Source organism: Bombus flavifrons, chromosome 7 (genome assembly GCF_040668555.2).
Source record: "Bombus flavifrons isolate JBK064 chromosome 7, iyBomFlav1_principal, whole genome shotgun sequence".
Classification (NCBI taxonomy): Eukaryota; Metazoa; Arthropoda; class Insecta; order Hymenoptera; family Apidae; genus Bombus; species Bombus flavifrons.
In genome coordinates this window covers 4,867,147-4,876,914 of record NC_138448.1, presented here as the reverse complement: position 1 = coordinate 4,876,914, position 9,768 = coordinate 4,867,147, and the positions used below count along the sequence as shown (strand labels likewise).

Sequence of the window (9,768 nt, the reverse complement as noted above, 5' to 3'; positions counted from 1 at the left end):
CTTCCCCGGGTCGGGGAAAGCCAGATTTAATCAACGTTTTCACCCTCTGGTTCGTATAAATTTCCTAATGGACAACGCAGCCACGCCGAACGCGCATAATCCTCTCCTTTTTTTCTTTTCGATGAATAATACATGTTCTAGAGTGTGTATGGTAACGATCAGAATATTGAAATGTAAGGCGACCCATGTAACTCAGCCGAGTAGCGAAGCTTCGAAAAAATTCATTAGATGGAATTCAAATGCTTCCGGACGATGTGTGAACGTATTCGCTTCAGAAGCAATGGCGTTTTGAAGATTTTAAGATCACGTTTCCTTAAGCGGAATTACGCTTCGTATACGCGTCAACGTAAGATTCCTTCGAGATAAGATAAAGATAAAATAGGATTCTTGTCTTACTCTCTATAGAAAGATATGAAAATACTCGAATCGAAAATTACCTAGCTTAAGGAATATTTAGTTAAAATATTGTTTACGCGTGCCAAAGATTAACGTACGACAGTGAAGAAGAAAGGACCAAAAGAGAAAAGAGGAAGAATATGAGAAAAAAGAGCGACGCTTCGTAGGATGTACACATAAAGATAGAAATTAAAAACGAAGCGAAAGGAAATGTTTATATTATAGAAAAAAAAATTCTGTATCTTCCATATCTCGCATATGATAGAAAAACTCGATGAAAGTTATTGAACATTGAAATGTTTCATTTAAGCAAGAAAATACGCCAACACGTAAATAATTGCCATTTATTATAGATTAATGTAAATACATATATATCGATACTTCCATTCAACATTTTATTTTGGTATTCTTCTTTCCATCTTTTCCTTTGTCAATGATTTCTTTCATACCACATATAAAACTAGTCGATTTCAATGATACGAAATTCCGCGCTTTATGAAACATTTACCGTGGCGAAAAGGGTTAGAGAAGGAGAGGAGCTGGTGGCTCGATTTTACAACGAGCAAATTTACTTGCTGTTCTCGCGGTGCGGAGTCCGGTTTCGCGACGATAATTCCACGCGATGAAATGAATTTTGGAAAATGTTTGCGTTGCTCGCGTCGCTCTCCGCGTACAACGGCCGAATGTAACGTGATAAAATTGGGCAGACTACGTTCGGGGCGAGCCTCGGTGTCCAGCGGGGATTAAAATTTCTTTCGGAACGTGCGTTTGAATATTCCGTTGCTACTTTGAAAATTTAAACATGTTAAACGCATACGGAATATACGGCAAACGGTAGCTACGCGATTTATCCCGCGATCTAACGCACATTTCGAAATTGCTATGTACGTTCTGCATGTAAATTATCCAATTGGAATTTTTCTTCAGAGATTTCGTTTTTCCTCTCTTTTCTTTCTCAAAGATAAATGAGAGAATGGGCAATCTGGCAAATTTAATATTACAAAAGCATTATAGTTTGATTGTTACTACTTGTTTAAGGCATAACGTGGCATCCAATATCATCGTATACAATAAATCATCGCCAACGATAAATAAAATTCTTACAACATACAGATAATATTCATAGAAAAGATATAGAGCAACAATGAAGAAGATTGTGGCAATGGATCATAGACAATCAGAAAAATTATATCAAAAAGTGTAAAGAATATCAAAATTATACTATACAGTAGCACAACAATATGAACTTTTACATTGAATGCTATTTTTACTTAAAATTGGACATTTCCAACGTACGCGTAATGCAAACAGACGCGATTTTACCATGGACAGATAGCATCCAGCAAGACGTCGTCGTTCCCTGTTTAAAAGGGGCGGTGGGATGATGACATCGAGAGACGACAGGAAAATCCGGGGGAATGTTTATAAAGTATATAAAAACCGGTGGATGCGGTTGGATTATGCATAACGCGATGCACACAGGAGGCAGAGTTATGAGGTTACATTTTCATTTCGCCGACAAATTTGCCTCTAAATCGTGGCTGCCAGCACCACGCAGGGATGGATCCCTCAGCGAGCTCCTAAATCCCTCTTTATTATCATCGAAACAAGGGAAAGAAGGATGATCAGTCGAAAATTATTTTTGACAGAAATACTTCATGGTTACAGAATATCACTTTCGACCATACTATATAGTCGGCCTTGTTCACGTAATAATAATCTCTTGAGCATCAAATTGATTTTTTCCTATTCTAGAAATATATTCAGCGTTCTTAATAATTATATCGAATTCTGAGAAAAGGTATTTAAAACTTCAGTTGCACCAACAATTATAACGTGTAATAATTATAGTCGATTGAAATCAACGATAGAGTTTTACAATTTTTGGTACAAATAGATCCTGGTTTAGCCATTTTGAAATCCGAAAATGTTTTTATTATTCTCCTCACAAACCTGTTAAGAAATAAACTTGTGCAAGTAATACGATGATTGGTAATATAATATTTATTTTTCACTTAAAATATTCACTGCTGCTGACGCATACATTGCATTTTAATTATCTAACTGTAAATGATGCCGTTGACGCAGCAGTTGAGTTTTTATGCCGCTGCAGAACTAAGAAAACAAAAAAGTGTTAGAATAAACATTATTATGAAAAGATTATTTATCTTTAATGGAAAACCGCATAATTCTAGAAATGATGCATTTTTAAGGAATAAATGCATTCAACAGGTAAATATTGAATTTTTGTTTGCTTAACTTCTACTTCTTCATTTTTTCTTTTCTTTTTTTTTTTCTTGTAACCAGAACAGTAATTAAACTGACAGAGTTAAGAATCAACAATTTCTTTTCCACTGATAATACAGATTAGCAACTGATTAGTTGATATGGAAAGTCGAAACCTCTGGGAGTGCAAAAGCCTCTTCCTAGATTACACATTAACGTTTAAATTATATAACATAATCACATAACATATACGATCTGAGGTAAAATGTATTTCTACTTTAATCGTACTTTTTTTGCAGACTTCGTGAATAATGCAACGTTGGAAGTTTAAAAAGCAGTGGGTAAAAAAGCGCCTTATAGTGTTAAGATACAATGAAACAAGTAATAAATAAAGCTTGATCTTTGATGGTGTGCTACCTCCCTTAAAGTTCTCAATTTATTTATTTATTTAATTTTTTTTTTGGTGTAAAAAGTAATATTATACATAAAACAGATATACAGGACACATTCAACAACGCACCCTTTACGTAAAATATTTTTACGAACGTTAAAAACAATGTATTTTTCTCTCATACAGAATTACGCTATTACAATATCTATGTTTCATCTGAAAATCAGGAGTCTACGAATTTTAAAGAATATTTTTTTCACCGTAATACAAAGACAGAACAGACAGAAACAAAAAGAATCTCATTATAGGAAGCTTTCCAAACTAGCCATCGAAGGGATGGTGTATATCGAGATATTATGCATTCATGAAGATTATGCTCATTTCGGACACGTTCCGTGTGGGGAAATTAAACTCTAATTGTTCTTATCGTTATAAATTACATAACTGATAGCGATAAATTTTTTGCCACCGTAATAGGATACAATTAAAGTTTTCAGCGAACAATTTTTGATATCCTCTATTACTAATTAAATTCGTAATTTTCTTGTTAAATGTGAGTTCAGCATTAATTACAAAATATATAAATAATTAATCCTTCGTAGGCAAACTAGGCAAACTTATCGACGAATCAAGTAAAATTTCTCCTTTTGCATCAAACTTTTATTTTCATTAAAGAAAATTTCCAATTTCATTGAATCTAACAAATGATTGTGTAATATAATAGGATTATTAAATATTAATAAGGATAATAAAATTCTTTCAAATTATTTGTAAGTCAAGAATGGTAAGAAAGTTAGGCTTAGACATTTTGCGATCCATTTCGCGTACAAAATATCTTATTTTAATTATTAATTATTACATTGATTCATAATATTAATATTTATTTTGCTGTTTGTCATTCTTACATTTTATCTAATTATTAAAATCTTGACCTCGTTGAAACTTCTTTTACATAATAAAATGAGATAATCCTTTCATGCAAAAAACATTAAGTGAAATAACACGATTATAAATATTCTATATAAAAAGGAGCAATCTATTTTTAAAGAACAAAAACTTTGTCAAAAACAAGGACGGAACAAAGAGAAGCTTCATTAAGAAAAAAAGATAAAGATCTAGCGAGGATTCCTTGTCGAGAAGCAAATAAAGTTTCGATGATAATGACCAGCTTGCGTGCCTCTAATAGCGCGTGTATTTGAGGTTGCTGAAAACCAAGGGAAACAGAGTAAAGAATAGAACGTTGCGTTCTAATAAAACTACAAATGAGAAAATCGACGAAATTTTTAATCTGACCTTTATTACTCTCGGACGGCCTTTAAATATATTACGAGTTCTTAACTACAGTTAGAGAAATTATTAACAATTTTTGTGACGAAAATGAATACTAAATAAAGGATATCTTCTCGATAAAATCTTCTAAATAAAAGAAATCAAGGTTGACGTTGTTATATTTTTTGCCATGTTCCTTTGTTGTTAAAAAATTCATTACATTACGAATAAAGACAGCAGCATCACGTTAATGTGCATAATTTTCTGAACAACAGTGATTTTATTATAGAAAAATTAGTCGACTGTAGCAGAGTTAGTTTGTAAGAAAAATCGATTATACAAATTTTATAACAATATTAAAGTCGAGTTTAATTCCTTTCTCAAAAAACTTCCCAAAATGTAATTCAGTTAATTGAGAATAGAATTGCAACTATTAACGTGTCATTTTTCAAAGTGTATGGGTAGAGGATTATTTTTCCTCTTAAATATTTTATCATTGCGATTTCTTTCAAGATTTGTATTATAGTTCTTGATGATTCTACATCAATTAAGAATTAAATACTAAAAGATTTAGCATTAGAGTCTAGCGATGTATATAGTTGTGATGTGATGTAATTCTATCAATGACATTACTTCAGTCGTATCTATTACACAAATTCAACAAGTTCAACAAATACAATTATTCCAATTAATATTCTTTCATAATTAACATCTTATTCCAGATATTGACAGCAAAAAATAATGTTTACCCGACACTGTTTTAGTATTACCGCTGATGCAACCATTCGAATACACATGTACGTGTAAATATGTATACTCAAGTGATCAGTTGCGTCAGATAGCGTCGATTATAAGGAGAACATCAACATGTATATAATAAACACGTGCCATATTTATGTTCTGTCACACTTCACTCGATTATTAGGCATTTATGCTTATCTTTACACATTATCATATCTTTACGCTTACCGTAATTGCATAAACATTCAGAGTTTATTTGTTAACCTGAATAACTCTCACAAAATCTTATCGCTCGACCATATAAAAATCAATACAGAAAACAGTCTATAATAAAAAAAAAGCACCACATAGGAGAGGTTCCTCTGATGCACCAAGAAGCTCGATGGTCCGCAGAGACCGCCGAGTAGTGTAACATGATCCAACGTCAGATATCGCTGAGACAATATATTTAGGAACCAATTCGAAAGTGAAACTTTTTTACTTCTGGCTTTTTCTAAATTAAACTTTTACTGACGTATTTGTGAGGTCTTTCTGATTAAAATGAGATCAAACGCGATATAATTTGAATTATATTTACTTATTGATATGTATTTAATTATCGTTCATTGCGTAAGCAAATATGCTGCAGATTATATCGTGTTTCGTGTGATTTTAATCAGAAAAATGTAAGAAACGTGTTGGCATAGGTTTCATTGATCATAAATGAAAAATAACAAATTTTGATTTCTCAGTTAAACCTACATCGGCATAATTGCAAAACTTGCGTGCCGATTTTTGTGCAATTATCGAATGTTTCTTTTTGCATTTCGCTCAAAGAGACTAACTCTCGCCCTACAACGATCATTATAGTTTACGATCCAATTTCGCAAAACATAAATACAAAACGCAAACATACACGATCACAAGAACAAAGGATGTTTGTTTGTTCAGATCATCATAACATTCACATTCACATTGTTGTCGCCCGATTCGTTGTCAAACATCCTCTCAATCTCCAACAAAGTCTTATCCTTTGTTTCCGGTAGTTTCCAGATCAAGAAGCTACTCCCGACCAGCATCAAGGTAAAATAAATTATACAAAGCTCCTGCATTTCCAGCGGTATGATCGATTCTGGTGCTAGTATCGTGTCCACTACGGAACAAATATACGAAAATCCAAACACGATACTGCTGCCGGAGCTCCTTAATTTACTAGGGAACAATTCTCCGCAGTATATCCATGGCAAATGTATCAGACCGATTCCAAAAAATACATAGTAGCACAAGCAACAAGTAATAATCAGCCACGATACTTCAAGATTAAGATACACGTAAAGAATCAATACAAATAGAGAAGAGATTGTGCCCATTGCAGAAATTATGGCCAACGTTCTCCTGTTGCACTTCCATACAAAAAAACAAGCAACGATATCCGTAACAAAGATCATCGACGTTATAATTATTTCAGCAAAGAGGCTGCGAGACTGAACAGTCGTTGAGATAATATCAAGCATATGGTATTTCACTAATTTGTATCCGGAGAAGTAATACACAAAGAACAACATACACGACACGGACAGAGGCCACAGGAAGTCTTTTGAACACAGATCATACTTCAATCTGGAAATGATCGTAGATCCAACGAATTTACTTTGCTCGGCATTTCTTCTTATAGCTGTTTCCATGACACGATATTCTCCTTCTGATTTCCATCCTCGAAGATGGACCCAATGATACAGCGCCTCTTTCTTTCGATCTCTGTTCATCAACCAGATTGGACTTTCTTGAGATATAACACAGGCCGACCAACATATCAATAAACATGCCTCACAGATGTAGTTGACGATTCTCCAGTGAAAAAGAGAGCCAAAAGTCACGGCCATTAGAACACCAGATGTCATCATCGTGTTTATCATACTTAAGAACAGGCTTCTTAACGAAGGATCTGTTATTTCACCGATGTAAACCGGTATTAGGGGACTAAAGAGACCAACACCTAAGCTGCAAATTGCTGTTCCAATCTTGATGTACAGAATATTCCTTGCAAACCCAATGACGATCCATCCGATTAAAGATATTTGAAAAATTACCATCATGGATTGCTTCCTGCCTAGCTTTTCCATGGCGATTATTGACAAGTAACAGCCGAGGATAGCAAACACGGCACCAGAAAACGGCGATTGATACCAATCATCGTTGCTAGTTATCCAGATCTCGTGGTTGTTCGTGTCTGTTGTGGATGTAGGAATAAGCTGTGTCAAAAGAACGGTGTGAAAACCATTTGTTAAACCGATCAGGAACGCTGCTAGTAGCGGGCTTAGCGTCGCTAAGAGCTGCCTGGTGCTAAATATCCATTGAGGTTCGTCCAATTTTCTGATTGTTTCCATCTTTATTGATCGATGTGCTCTCATTTATTGGAATTAGGCGATATTGACATACACTTTGAAATTCAGTTTTGATTGTCAATCAGAATAGCCGGCATCTTACGTAATCCGAATTTTGAACTAAAATGGATGTGTTTTTGTTTTTTTGCAATATTTTAACAAACAGCTTTTGTGTTTTTAATGTTTGACGAATGGTTTCGGTATTTTTGCTTGATCATGCAGCATATAAAATTCACGTTTTCACTTTCACTAGACTCTTTATTAAATTTTTTAAATGCCGGAGAATATAAATTAAAACTGTTGCACATGTACCGTGTGTAGAAAAGATATGACTGATCGAAAGAACGCGACAATTCTCTTTCAAAATTCTCTTTCTAGATTTATTCTATCCCTCCTACCACGTAGAGCAGTGTACATGACCAATCATGCGTAGTTGAATATGGAAATAATCCGAGCGTTGACGAACAGTCATATGCACCAGCATTATGCAATTTATTCTCTGCTTCGATGTTGTGATTCACTGCGTTATTTGTCGACCACGAGCAAAGACAGGACTGTAGAAATGCGTCCCAAAAGAAAATTTATATTTCATCGTGCGATTGAGCTGTACCGGCGAAGGAAAAATGTAAAATTCACATACAGAATTACGAATTATTGAATCGAATTATAAGAAAGACAGTAAGAAGGATATTTACCAAGATTGCCTAAATATTACATAATGACATTGTCGTTTTGATTCCTTTCAATTTAAAGTAATTTACCAAATGTTTAGCTGGACAAATTGTAAAATACAAATTAAATAATAAAAAAAAATTGAAGAACCAAGTTGTTGATTAAACTAGAGCTATACAAGATAATAAATGTGTATAGATAAAAGAATATAATTATTAATATAAAATTATTGGGTTGCCAGATAAAGTTATATGTACTTCCAAGACTTTTCAGAATTTTCAAAACTTTTCGAAACTTCAAACAATCAAAAGTAATAAAATATCATGGCTACGGGAAATTTCAAGTATCTACATAGAAATATTAAAAGGCTTCAAATGCCAAATTCAGATTCAAACAGAAATTATTACAAAAGATATTACAGTGATTCAAACGACACTATATTACTGATTCCTTTTTTTATACTGCACTATTACAAGCACGGAAATTAATGAGTTCGAAGTACTCGTCAAGCCTACAGTGGAATTAAATCGAGTCCAGGATATTGGACTCGATCGCAAGACCTTAGATACCTTCAGGCCTTTGGCGATCAGTCATGGTTATGTGATTCTTTAAACTTTAAAAACTATAAAGTCCAACGATTAAAGATAATTATTATTGGAACGTGGAAAAATGAAGTTCGATTATCCAATAAAGTATGTCGTTATTATCATAAATAAAGACGTAATACAAAAATAAAAACGTACAATTTCATGCCCTCTTAATAAAATGATAAAAGGTACGTTAAAAAAGATTTCTCCAGCTGCACCAATTAATTTCTTCTTCTAGCAACAAGCTAAAATTGTCAAGAAGCAAAAAAAAAAGAAGAAAAGACTGAAGTCAAACAGACAAATTTAATAAAACACTGCATAATTAAGTCCTTCGTTTAATCCATTAAACAGTAATTAAGATTCGAAAGGACTAAGAAAAGGAAAGTCGACAGCTCTTGATCAATTTGAATCTTATACGCTGGACGTCGGTCTCGAGGTTCCGAGGCTGTTTAAAATTCCCTCGCCTGCAATCGTGGGGCCAATAAAAATCAAGAAATCAGCTTGGTAAACAGGAAGAAGCCCAACCCCGACTCCTCTCAATTCCATTACGGGGCATTCCAGGTCTTTGATGCACGGCAAATATGCCGTGCAACTGCGTGCTCCTTTTTTTCTCTCCTCTGCATCTCTCTCTATTCTGTGTTTTCTTCGTCTGCCACGAAGAAACGCGCCTTTTAATGCGGAAGACCCTCGAAAGTCTCGTTACCATGTGAGGCCCTCCGCGCCCCAGCGGCAAAGAGAGGGTCTTTTTAACAGTGTGTGCCTTTATAAGAGCGCACGAGTACGGAATATTACGAGGAGAGTGTCGTCCTCTCCGTTTCTCTCGCGTACGAGAGGAGCGTTTCGTGGTGCTCGAAAAGAGCTGGCCGGATAAAGTAAGCACGACCGGGAAACTAGTTTCTTTCCCTCGTTCCACGGCGACGTTCCTGCGACACGCCACGCATTCGACTGATGCGGAATAATAAACTTTGTCGCCGGAGCTCGCGTCTCGCTCGACGACGACGTGCAGGCATCTCGCTTGTTCAAGAGAGAACGTCTCCTTTAATTACTCCCAGCTGCGTGATATTTTTCTTCTGTGCTTCTGTGAAGATCACCGCCTCGCGTCTTTGTCATGGCTCGTACGCCC

At 34.8% G+C, this 9,768-nt stretch overlaps 1 protein-coding gene across 1 annotated transcript; it reads right to left on the bottom strand.

The window, feature by feature from the left end:
- Window positions 1-2,387: 2,387 nt before the first annotated feature.
- LOC138181630 (facilitated trehalose transporter Tret1) lies at window positions 2,388-7,869 on the bottom strand. The gene has a single exon (XM_069116634.1). The coding sequence runs from the start codon at window positions 7,411-7,413 to the stop codon at window positions 5,950-5,952; it is 1,464 nt and encodes a 487-aa protein (XP_068972735.1). The 5' UTR covers window positions 7,414-7,869; the 3' UTR covers window positions 2,388-5,949.
- Between the last annotated feature and the right edge of the window lie 1,899 nt (window positions 7,870-9,768).

Excerpts from the sequence above, each read along its gene's own strand:
- LOC138181630 (XM_069116634.1), bottom strand. The coding sequence starts at position 7,413 with ATGAGAGCACATCGATCAATAAAGATGGAAACAATCAGAAAATTGGAC.